Source organism: Podarcis erhardii, assembly GCF_964252035.2.
Source record: "Podarcis erhardii genome assembly, chromosome: 8".
NCBI lineage: Eukaryota > Metazoa > Chordata > Lepidosauria > Squamata > Lacertidae > Podarcis > Podarcis erhardii.
The window spans coordinates 12,152,876-12,165,065 of NC_138499.1; the positions used below are offsets into that span (position 1 = coordinate 12,152,876).

At 39.5% G+C, this 12,190-nt stretch overlaps 1 protein-coding gene across 5 annotated transcripts in view; it reads left to right on the forward strand.

The window, feature by feature from the left end:
* The window catches only part of ASAP1 (ArfGAP with SH3 domain, ankyrin repeat and PH domain 1), a 142,718-nt gene that overhangs the window by 104,176 nt on the left and 26,352 nt on the right, over window positions 1-12,190 (forward strand). For all 5 annotated transcript variants that reach the window (XM_081874069.1, XM_081874065.1, XM_081874066.1 and 2 more), the window contains 8 exons: window positions 202-289; window positions 603-651; window positions 4,447-4,610; window positions 4,816-4,949; window positions 6,734-6,825; window positions 9,455-9,641; window positions 10,245-10,330; window positions 11,758-11,873. In XM_081874069.1, the coding sequence (XP_081730195.1) occupies window positions 202-289; window positions 603-651; window positions 4,447-4,610; window positions 4,816-4,949; window positions 6,734-6,825; window positions 9,455-9,641; window positions 10,245-10,330; window positions 11,758-11,873 (916 nt within the window). The remainder of the gene's footprint in view (window positions 1-201; window positions 290-602; window positions 652-4,446; window positions 4,611-4,815; window positions 4,950-6,733; window positions 6,826-9,454; window positions 9,642-10,244; window positions 10,331-11,757; window positions 11,874-12,190) is intronic.

A 12,190-nucleotide genomic window follows, 5' to 3' on the forward strand; every position in this document is an offset into this window, starting at 1 on the left:
AGGTTTTCTTCTGATAAATTTTATTTCAAAGAAGTTTGAATGAGGTGGTAAATATGCAGTTCTTCAGTTCCTTAATATGCTTATATTTCAGCATGTAGATGAGTTGCTGCACACAAGGAACATAAAAATGCATGAAAGAAAATAGAACATCTGTATATTATCTCTGAATCAAGAATGCTATAAATAACTTTTCTTTTTCAGTCAAACAGGCAACCTGCTAAATTGAATTTGCTAACCTGCCAGGTGAAACCAAATGCAGAGGACAAGAAATCATTTGACCTGATATCACGTATGTTATCTGTAAAGTTAATTAGCCTATGCATTGTAGATTTATATGAATTGTGTTCTCATGCATAGTTATTCTAAGTTGCATATTTGCTTCAAAATCAGCCCCTCCAGATACTTCTTATAAGTGAGGTAACTTGTATATTTCTTAATGTGATCAAAACGCTGTCTTCTGAAGTGGATATTTTTAAGGGTTGATAATTCAGCGTATTTTCTTGGTTGCCAAATTGGCTTGGCTAACTTAAGGCATGAAAGCTTCAAGAATCTAATGTAAAATTCATTTCATATGTTCATTAATTTTCTTGTTTGTTTTCCAGATAACAGAACATACCATTTTCAGGCAGAGGACGAGCAAGACTATGTTGCGTAAGAATATTTTTGTTCCTTGACTCAGTGCAAAATGTTTGCTTGCAAAACTGGTTTTGAACTGGAGGCAATTGCTTACTATGTGCACGTCTCCCAGCAGAAAACCAATGGGAACTGCTTGTCAACCACATTTGCCATTTTCCTTTTACGCCTTGTATCAGAGGAAGCTAAGAACCCAGCCCATGGCATCACACTCCATTTCCAGTTCTGCCAGAACTGGTTTCCAGGGGAGAGTTGCCACTGACACCTGCCAATCCCCTTAAGAATATATTGTAATGAATTTGATAACCCTTTCCCCTCAGGTGATTGTACTGATGCTTTCCTGCATAGCCCGATTGTATGAAATCGTATTATTGCTTGTGCATAATTTTAATGATTTTTTTATAAAGAAAATGATGTTCAAGGCTCTCCGTTAATTGCCTCTTGCTTCTACCAAGCCCTTCATGACCAGTTCAGTTATTTATATAATTTAAATAAATAAATAAAAATAAATGCAGTTGTAGAACATACCATTCCGTTTCTCTACTGATAGTTCCAGAGATGAAATCGTTGGTGGAAAGCTTTGTCTAAGTCCCGTTCCCTCCCTTTCTGAGCTTTTCTCTTGAATGAAATCTATACACATATAAAAAAGTTTTGAAAATGCTTTTTTTTAAAAAAAGATTTTTAAAAATGCATTGAATTTTCCATAAGGCTCACCATTGCCATCTAGTGTCACATTGTATATTACACTTAAAACACACTTAAAATGTTTTATTTGCAGCTGTATAGCTGAGCCCCTAGTCTTTGTTCTAGTTTTTCAGATTGTTGCTTATCTCATGCCCTTGATCTGGCACCAGTGCTTGCAGAAGCCGGTTTTTAGGATGCTGATTTGCAGCCATTCTGTGAGTGGGCTATAGACGTCGTTGCCCTTCAGAGTTTAGCACTTGGTATTCGTACTGTCAAAGGGAAGTTCTCTCCTTCTTAATAGCCTACTATGTTGGCAATAACCTGAATTTCATTACTGAAGCACACACATTTATTCTCCTGTTACTCTGCAGTGATATATACTCTATAAAGGATGAATCATATAATTTAAAAATACTTTCAGTAGATTGATTTTTTTATATAGTTCATAAGGGTGGGGGTAGGAAATCATATTCTTCCCCAGCCCGATGTCAAATGAGTCATGCCCCTCCTGTGGCCTGCAGACATGATTTGATTCATTGGCATTCATCTGTCCATTTTTATGCCTGCTTTCCTTCCTTGTGAGGGACGCGGGTGGCGCTGTGGGTTAAACCACAGAGCCTAGGGCTTGCCGATCAGAACGTCGGTGGTTTGAATCCCCGCAACAGGGTGAGCTCCCCTTACTGGGTCCCTGCTCCTGCCAACCTAGCAGTTCGAAATCACGTCAAAGTGCAAGTAGATAAATAGGTACCGCTCCGGCGGGAAGGTAAACGGTGTTTCCGTGCACTGCTCTGGTTCGCCAGAAGCGGCTTAGTCATGCTGGCCACATGCTCCCTCAGCAAATAAAGCGAGATGACTGTCGCAACCCCGGAGTCGGCCACACTGGACCTAATGGTTAGGGATCCCTTTACTTTTTACCTTCCTTGTATCATGGGCAGTAGACCCTTCTGAAGCAGGTATTTACAGGAGCAGTTTTGAGTTAACGCTTTGCCTTTACTGTTACCACTTTTTTCCCGAGGCTAGGACTAGTAAATGGGACTTCATAAGGTGTAAATCCACCATGTGGTTCCTATTCTCTGCCATCTGTCATTTTGGGTTGCTGCAACAGACAGCCTGGGCCTGAAACAGCTTTCTTCCAGTCATACAGAGAGAAAATGCCATAGCTTGTGCTTGCCTGAGCCCACCTACCCTTTGTCCATATATAGTTTTGCATGGAAACAGCTTTTTGTGTTCTGTGGTCCCTCTGAAACAGGAAGCTCGGGCTACACTTCCTCTTTCCATACTTCTTGATTAATGTGCAAGGGAGGGGGAGGACGCTACATGGGGGATGTAGGGGGAATAACCTGTTAGTTAGAATTCCCATCAAGGAAGAAGCAGAAAAAGATTGTTCAGCTCGCTATGAAAACTCAAGTTAGTGTAATTTCACATTAGCTATAACACAATCCAACAGAACAAAGTAATGGCCATTCCACTGTATCTGCTGTGGGTGTTTGCTGCTCAGAACAGTGTTTAACACTTTCGATGCTACATTGGCCGTTTTAGACTTGCCAAATAAAATTAAGGTGCATGGTGAATTTAACAGCAATAAATGAATCAAAACTAATAGCACGTTTCTGTCTCAGAAATTTAACACATTACAGAGAATTGCAGTGCTGTTTGTTCAGCTCTATTTTGTTCGAGACAATTACTTATAAATGAAACAAAATGGCTTCATGTACCTTTTGTGAGATTTTATTTACCTGGTTTTCAATATGCTCGATTATTATTTGGAAATGAGTTCAGTTTTTTAAACATTTTATGATATACCTCATAAAGTAATATGGCAGCTAAAATGTGCCTATTAAAATGAGGTTAGATATTTAATTTGGGGATGGACTGGTTACTGACCAGGGGTCAGCAAACTTTTTCAGCAGGGGGCCGATCCACTGTTCCTCAGACCTTGTGGGGGGCTGGACTATATTTTGGAGGAGAAAAAAAAGAACAGATTCCTGTGCCCCACAAATAACACAGAGATGCATTTTAAATAAAAGGACACATTATACTCATTTAAAAACACACTGATTCCCAGGGTGGATTTAGAAGGCGATTGGGCCAGATCCGGCCTCCAGGCCTTAGTTTGCCTACCCATGGGTTACTCAGTTGGAGAAATGTGGCAAGTCAGCTTTAGCAGACTGTGCTAAGGTTGGTGTCCACATATTCTTGCTTGCTCTTCTTGAGTATGTTTTGGATTTTGTATACTTTTGTTTAGTACTCCTTTTCATGTATCCCAGTACATTAGTTTCCTATTCTTTTCCATTTCAACAGTTCTTTCTGGCAGTCTCTTGTCCTAGCCTGGCCCAAGCCCAGATGCCTCTGGCAAATGTACTTTTCTATTAAACTAGCAGATCCCACCTATATAAGTAAATATATTTATTCATAGTAATTAAAATATAACACCATTAAGTATGGTTACTTACCATGCAATCCAAACCCTGATCCACTGTGCTTGATGGGGCACCTTAGCACACCTTAGCACACCAAAAGCTTCTGGTGATAGCCAGAAGAACCCCCCAAAAGGGGCATGGGTTGGCAAAGGATCTACTGGATCCTGAGCCAGCCCTTCTGCCAATAACATGGGCCTGATCTGGGTTTCCCTGCTGCACCAGGCTAAGAGCTGGCACAGTTTAGTTAACGTTAAAGTTAGCTATCTCTTTAACCTTAACAAGTTAATGAACTGGTTTATTCCCAACGACTGTTATTTGCATCATAAAATCTTAGTTACAAGCATTCCTGCTACTTCAAGACTGCGTCTCCTGACACACCATATGCTTAGCAACCGGAAGATCTGAGTTTTTAACATATTCCATAACTGCAGTACTTTAGTGGTTAATACTCTGCTGCACAATGTTGTCAGACTTTTTATTTAGTCCTTACTAATATACATTCCCCACATTTTCTACTGCTTTTCCTACATGTTTTATTTCTAACCTGTTCCATTTATTGTGTTGTCTTTTTCTACTATTCAGATTACTGTTTACCATTAGCATGTGCTATAACCTTTCTGCTCTTTCCTGCCTTCAGACAGATGTCTTTTATAGGTTTTTACATTGGGAAAAGACTTTAAAAAACAACCTCTTTGTATTTTAAATTTAGATGGATATCAGTATTGACCAACAGCAAAGAAGAAGCTTTAAATATGGCATTCCGTGGAGAACAAAGTGCAGGGGAAAATAGTTTAGAGGATCTTACAAAAGCCATTATTGATGATATACAGAGATTTCCTGGAAATGATGTCTGCTGTGATTGTGGATCGCCAGGTATTTTTTAAGTGCATTAAATATATTTTTCCTAATGTGGAAACTGTCTGCCCAAATGTTTTATATCTAGGGATTTATTCGTCACACAGATTCAAAGTTTAACAAATGTATAAAATATCAATAGCTGTCCTGCTCTTATAAGAAGAAAAATACTTTTTATAATGCTGTTTGGTTTTTTCCTCTGTTTTTTTTCTTTTTCTTCCAGATCCAACATGGCTTTCAACGAACCTGGGTATTTTAACCTGTATAGAGTGCTCCGGAATACATAGAGAAATGGGTGTTCATATTTCTCGAATCCAATCTATAGAGCTAGACAAATTAGGAACATCTGAACTCTTGGTAAGCAACATAAAATTCACCAGGCTTAGAATTAATATATCTGGGCAGTTACTGCTAAGCATAATGTTACAAAGATGTGGAAATGGCAGCGTTCATGTTTTGCCTCCCCACTTTTCAGCCAAAAAGGCTCCCAGACAGTCAAGACAGTTCCCACCTACAGTTTTACAGCTTAAAACAGGCATAGGCCCTCCAGATGCTTTGGGACTACAACTCCCATGATACCTCACTAACAGGACCAGTCGTCAGGGATAATGGGAATTGTAGTCCCAAAGCATCTGGAGGGCCGGGTTTGCCTATGCCTGGCCTAAAATAACTTGACATATAAGGGGAAAAGGACAGGGAGGGAAGGGAACTTTGGATATGTCTTTGACTATTCTATTCATATAGACTTGTTTGCATGGATGTATTTCACAACTACTCTCCAGGCAGAATCTCTTATTCTGTCACATGCAAGAGAACTGTGCCTGGTCAGAACAGCATTGAGAAATATCTAGATCCACAGCCCTTCATCACCTTGCGCAGGGAACTTACTCCCTTGTCTCTGATAGCTCAGGGAGAGATCCGAGGCACCCTCCTCAGTTTCTTTGTTACTGTTGCCTGAGTGGCATAAGTGAGCTTTCTTGAGAACCTCAGAATTTTCCCCTTATCTATGCCCTGAAATAACATCTCTCATACGCCATGGTAGATCCTTCATTCTCCCAGGTATCTCCATTATGTGATTAGCCATACTTCTGCATGCTTCAGCCCTCTGATTTTTACATAGCAAATTTCGGTTCCAGACAGATCAGTCCCTATAAAGATCAGGCAAATGATTGGGTGTGTGTGTGTGGGTGTGGGTGTGTGTGTGTGTGTGTATATATATATATATATATATATATATATATATATATATATATTAGTAATACTTATAAGCCACAAAAGATCACAAAATACCAGTGTCATACAACATTTCTATTTTCAATAAATAAATAAATAAATAAATAAATCTTAAATCAGATGCTACCCCTGAGTTTAACTCATGTTTCTGGCATCCAGTGAAAAGGACAGGGAGGGAAGAGGGAAATCAAAACTCCAGCACCAGTGTCTAAACAGTTCCTGTAATGACCAGCTGGCACAGTTCAGGGGCAGGAGGTGTCTGATGGAGCTGGGCTCTCCAGCAAAGCTGACTAAATGAGCCCTGCTTTCTATCTCTCCTACTGTGGGAGTTTGATAGAATGGCTGCTCCCAGGTGAACCACTTTTAGGAGCAGAAGCCTGATGGAGCTGGCCTGACACAGCAGAGCTCATAAAGTGAGCTCTGCTTCTCTGTTCTCCCACTGCAAGGCAGCTTCCTATATCCCTGATAGTACTACTATGTTATTTTTCTTTCAGGGTGCTCAGTTCTGGTGGGTATCTTGATTTTTGTACTACAGTCATACCTCGGGTTACAGACGCTTCGGGTTGCGCGATTTCGGGTTGCGCACTGCGCCGAACCCGGAATTAGCGGAACGGGTTACTTCCAGGTTTCAGCACATGCACAGAAGTGCTAAATTGCGACGTGCGCGGAGCGCGGGTTGCTAACGTGCCCCCTGCACGGATCACATTCGCAACCCGAGCGTCCACTGTATTTGCTTGAGTGCAAAATGGTAATGGCAGACTGCCATTTCTAAGGGGAAGGTTTCTCAGAAGGCCTATGCTGTTCTGCGGGGAGGGGTTATCTGGCTGTGTCTTTGAAAACGCAGTATACTTCTAATACTACACATTAAAAGTCTTTAGATGAATACTCTTGTTCTCTATCTTCCACAGCTGGCCAAGAACATTGGAAACAATAGTTTTAATGAAATTATGGAGGGGAATTTACCAAGTCCTTCTCCAAAACCTACTCCATCAAGTGATATGTAAGTCATGGGGGAAAGTATTGCATGCGGACAAAATTAATATACGTCTTGTTTGATGGACCTTGTTGTGACGTGGGGTTTGTGATTTCAGCTCTCTTGACATAATATGCTGGAGACAGTTCTCTAGTAACACTTCTTTATTAAAGCAACAAGACTGAGACCTGAGGAGGGGAGAGCTACATTTATAGGGACAGGGAACTAGCTAGAAAGGATACATTTTGGAGGGAACAATATCAGGCAATCACAGTCCTGCCTTTTGGAGGAAACCAATAAGACAGAGGATCCAAATACAGCAGCTTAAATGAACCAATAGTAGCTGTACCCTCGGGAACCAAAAGGCAGTTACTTTACCCTAATGCAAATACAGACAATAATAATACAGATATAAAATCCTTTGACTCAATACACAACAGACCTAGAGAGACTCTGATAAAGCAAAGCCAATACATTAATTTTCTTAAGAAGCAGCAAATGTTGAGCAACTTTTCAGATGGCGTTTTTCACAAAATTGACTCCCCCCCCATGTTGCTTACTTTAATAATAATAATAAAACATAATACACAGAAGCAGCATGTGTTTGTTGTTCATACTTGCATAAGGCATTTTTAATTTGGAAAGACAGGATTAAGTCTTGTAATAAATACCAATGGTAACATGAAAGAAAAACACCAGTGGTAATGTGAAAGAATTGATGGGGAAAACCTGTGGATTCCCTCTTGTACCTGGCCTTGCTTGGACCACAATAATTATAGTGAACAAAAAAACAAAGTTCAGAGCTAGGGCAGAGATTTCTTTTCCCACAATAAAATTTTGTCCCATTTCTGCATGCACACTGAAAATAAAAGACTTTTTTTGATTCTGAGCTTGCTAATAGAGGTGCAGTTTTCACATGGCTGACAGACCTTTTTTGCTACCCATTAAGACATTGTAAATTTGCAAGCAAATGGTTGAATTTGCTCTTAGATGCTTTAAGCTAATGCTTTTATTGTCCTTTAGTGCATCTACTTCAGGCAAAGGAGGGCTGAGTTTCCCTATGCCCGATCTAGTTCCATCTCTTCATAGTTTAATGCCTTTTTTCAACAAATAGTGAATTTCTAAAGTTTTGTTCATGTTCTCAAACCAGTGGTTCTGGGGGGAAATTGTTGCTTGTTGTCTTGTTGTTATTTGATTATTTTGAGTGATTAGTGAAAAGAAATGAAAAGAAAAGCTCAAACTTTCATGCAAGATTTACAGCTGACATTTTTATTCGCCTGCTGGTAAAGATCTAACAATACACATTTTCTGAATGATGTCTTATGATGACAAAATGCAGCGAATTACGTCACTTTTTGTTTACTTCCAGAGCTGCATTTCTGCCTACAGCACCACTTCAGGCCCATCTAATTGGATTTTTCTTTAATAAAAAAAAAGAGTACCATTGTGTGGCTACCTCCTATTCTCCAGTCACTGACTTAACCAATTCTCAAAACAAAACAAATTCCTTCCAGTAGCACCTTAAAGACCAACTAAGTCAGTTCTTGGTATGAGCTTTCGTGTGCATGCACACTTCTTCAGATACACTGAAACAGAAGTTTCCAGACCCTTCTATATAGTGAGAAGGTGGGGAGGGGTATTACTCAGAAGGGTGGTGGGAATGGGTGATTGGCAGATAGCTGTGATGAGCCTGTTGACGACTCTTAACGACTGCAATAGGTCTTACAGGAAAAAGCAAGGGGTGAAAAGGTGAAAAATGGCTTTGTCATGTATAATGAGATAAGAATCCAAGGTCTTTGTTCAGACCAGGTTTCTCCATGGTTTTAAGTTTGGTGATAAGTTGCAATTCAGCAGCTTCTCTTTCCAGTCTATTTCTGAAATTCCTTTGTAGTAAAACAGCTACTTTGAGATCTTGTATAGAATGTCCTGGGAGACTATGGCAGACCAACACGGCTACCTATCTGTAACTTAACCAATTCTGATCCTCTTCTGCCCTTAATGATTCTATGCTCTCTTTCATTCTTTAGTATTACTTCCTCCTTTCATCTTTTTGCTGATCCCCTCCTGCAGTTTCAAGCTATCACTTTCTGTTTGGCGTTTGGACAATTACATATGCTTACCTGCTATAATCTGATCTTGAAAGAGGAATGTTACATGGATTTAGGAGTGCCTGTGGACCAGTCACATTTGCTTCACTGGCTCAATTTAGGAAATGTTTCCCAGGACACTCCATGCAGTCGTCTTAAGATGTTCTTCATAGTTTTGAGGGTTTGAAAATCCGCTTTAAAAATATAAGCTAGTTATCTCAGAAATTTAACACATAGCCTGCTTACACAAAAAATACTTTTAGTTAATATGTTTTGGTTAGCATTTCTAGACCGAACTGGAATTGGACATTTATAATACATAGAATTTGGTGCGGGGGGCAATTTTTTATTTAGAGGGCTTTTTTGTAAAAGCATCGAGCAAACTATACTCTCTTTAGAGAATAATAGGTGAACAAGTTACTGTTAAATTGTTCAGATAAGGAATACCCTTTTAAATGCTTTTAATTGAATTTGTGGCCTTAAATACAAAATTAAATTTCATTGTTGTTGTTTTTAAAGCATTCTGCTAATTCCTATGGGACTTCTAGTAATATTTTCCCCATTTTCAGGACTGCACGTAAAGAATTTATTACTGCTAAGTATGTGGATCATAAGTTCTCCAGAAAGACTTGTGCATCTGCAGCAGCTAAACTGAATAAACTACTTGAGGCTGTTAAATCCAGGGATTTACTTGCACTACTCCAAGTCTATGCAGAAGGGGTCGAACTAATGGAACCACTGCTAGAGACTGGACAGGTAAGATACTAGTTGAAATATGAAAGGTATGAGCATTATAACAACACAACACTATACAGTGGTACCTTGGTTTGCATACGTCTTTCTTTGCATACATTTTGGATTACAAACATGTCAAACCCGGAAGTGCGTGTCCTGGTTTGCAACCTTTTTTTGGATCACAACACATTTTGGGGGGATTACGAACAAAAAATTTTTGGAGGCAGCATTGGTGAAAGCACGCCTTGTATTACAACCTGTTTTGGTTTACAAATGGACCTCCGGAACAGATTATGGTTGTAAACCAAGGTACCACTGTAACTAGATAACATGCAACAGAACAATAGCTGATAAGGATCAACTATGCAACTCACCTTGGCACATGTTTCTATTATACTGTGTATTATTTTGTCCAGAGGAAAATTTACATTAAATTTTAACAAATTCTTGTGCATACATAAGATTAGTAGCTTGTTGTATCTACCCCACTTTTGATGTAGTAATTCTGTGAATGGCTTTAATGTGTTCTGGATGGGAGAAATAATTTGTGTCATAACATTTTTACCCAGTTGGAATGAACCTGAGAATCTTTAATCCTGCAACCATTTTTTTCCCTATCCTTAGGAGCCGGGTGAAACAGCCCTTCATTTAGCAGTCCGGACTGCTGACCAGACCTCACTCCACCTGGTTGACTTCCTGGTACAAAACTGGTAAAGGCCACCTACTTGCCTCTTAGCTGCAAACATAGACATCAATTTCCACCCGACTTTGAAAATCCCAATTACGCCTGATACTCCAGTTACGAAAAGTTGTGCAGCTATCAAACCAAGGGTTAACTACGCTTAAAACGGGCAACTCGCTTTTTCTTCTTTTTCCAAAAAGCAGCCATACAGGGGCCCATCTTCCCAACATAGTTTCCCTATCATAAAACACCCCAAGCTGCCCCCCCCCGAAGCTATTTTCAATCAACAGAAATGCCAGCATTTTGGGGGGTTCTGGTGGGAAAATAGTATGGAAAGGACCAGGCCAGCCCACTTTCCTTGTGCTGCAGTCCCTCTTCACGCATTTGTGGTTTTTTTGTTTGTGTGTGTGAGAGAGAGAGAGTGAAATGAATATTATTATTATTATTATTATTATTATTATTATTATTATTATTAATGAATGTTGCTGGTACTTTAAATTTGACCCCCTATTTGATATTTTAATGGCGCTATCAAGCACAGCTCCAAAACAAACTGTTCACCACCAGTTCAGAATGTATCAATGTAAAGTTGGAATTTATTTTCTTTTGCTCCATCATGCATCACAAATTCTGCCACATGCACTCGTCACCACCTCTCTCTCTCTTTCTCTCTCTCTCTCTTTTGGGCTCTGACATGGCCTCAAATCTCCACCTTCCTGTTCTTGTAACAATTTCTGAATACAGTCATACCTTGGTTTTTGTATGTCTTGGTACGCGTATGTTTTGGCTCCCGAACACCGAAAACCCGGAAGTAAGTGTTCAGGTTTTCAAACGTTCTTTGGAAGCCGAATGTCCGAAGTGGCTGACGCGGTTTCTGATTGAGTGCAGGAAGCTCCTGCAGCCATTCGGAAGCTGCAACTTGTTTTTCGAATGGTTCCGGAAGTCGAACGGACTCTTGGAACAGATTAAGTTCGACAACCAAGGTACCATTGTATGAGCAACCTTGACTGCTTATCTTGCTACCACAAGGTTTAGCTTAACCTTTTTCTAGCAACTGCCACACGTATTTTTTGTATTTGTGGAGGGGAATAACAATACACCCAAGTCTGTCAAATTTGGGGCAGGCTGTGGGGCAAAAAGATTGCTTACCATAGTATTTCACATTATAGAAAGCTTGTATGCTAGAGATATATTACAGATGAGATGGGGGAACAGGACGGCTTCTATTATTGAAGTACTTCAATACTGGAGTATCTTTGAGTATCCCCAAAGGGTACTCTGAGTACTGAAAGGGTCCGAAAATCTATCACTATTCCCCCCCCCCTTGTTAAATGCTTTTGTCAATATAGAAAAATATACATTCATGTGTGTGCACTTGCATGCAAGCACACAACAAACACAACATGAATTATTTGTTATAAAGTACTAATGTTGTTTTTTCCCTTTGCTTTTTAGTGGAAACCTGGATAAACAGACAGCATTGGGGAATACGGTTCTGCACTACTGCAGTATATATAATAAGCCTGAATGTTTGAAATTGCTTTTGAAGGGGAAGCCAACTATAGATATAGGTGAGCAAATCTGTAACTTCAGAATATTTTCAATATTCCATACAGAATGGTTTTAAGGATAAAATCTTTAAACAGGGGTGTGAAGAGTTCATTACCCAAGAAAAAGTGTAACTGACCAAGAAGGAAATTGTTTAACTTAGACACAGACTTGAAGTAATTAAAAAAATCTTCCTCAAGTAATTAAAAAAAAAAAGCCCTTGGTGCAAATCTCTTGGTAGTTCCTGATTTGCATTTTTCTCATATTTCAAATGCACCTTTGATCATTTGACTCGGTTATATTGCCTTTGATGTTAACTTGTTAAAATGAGATACTGCTT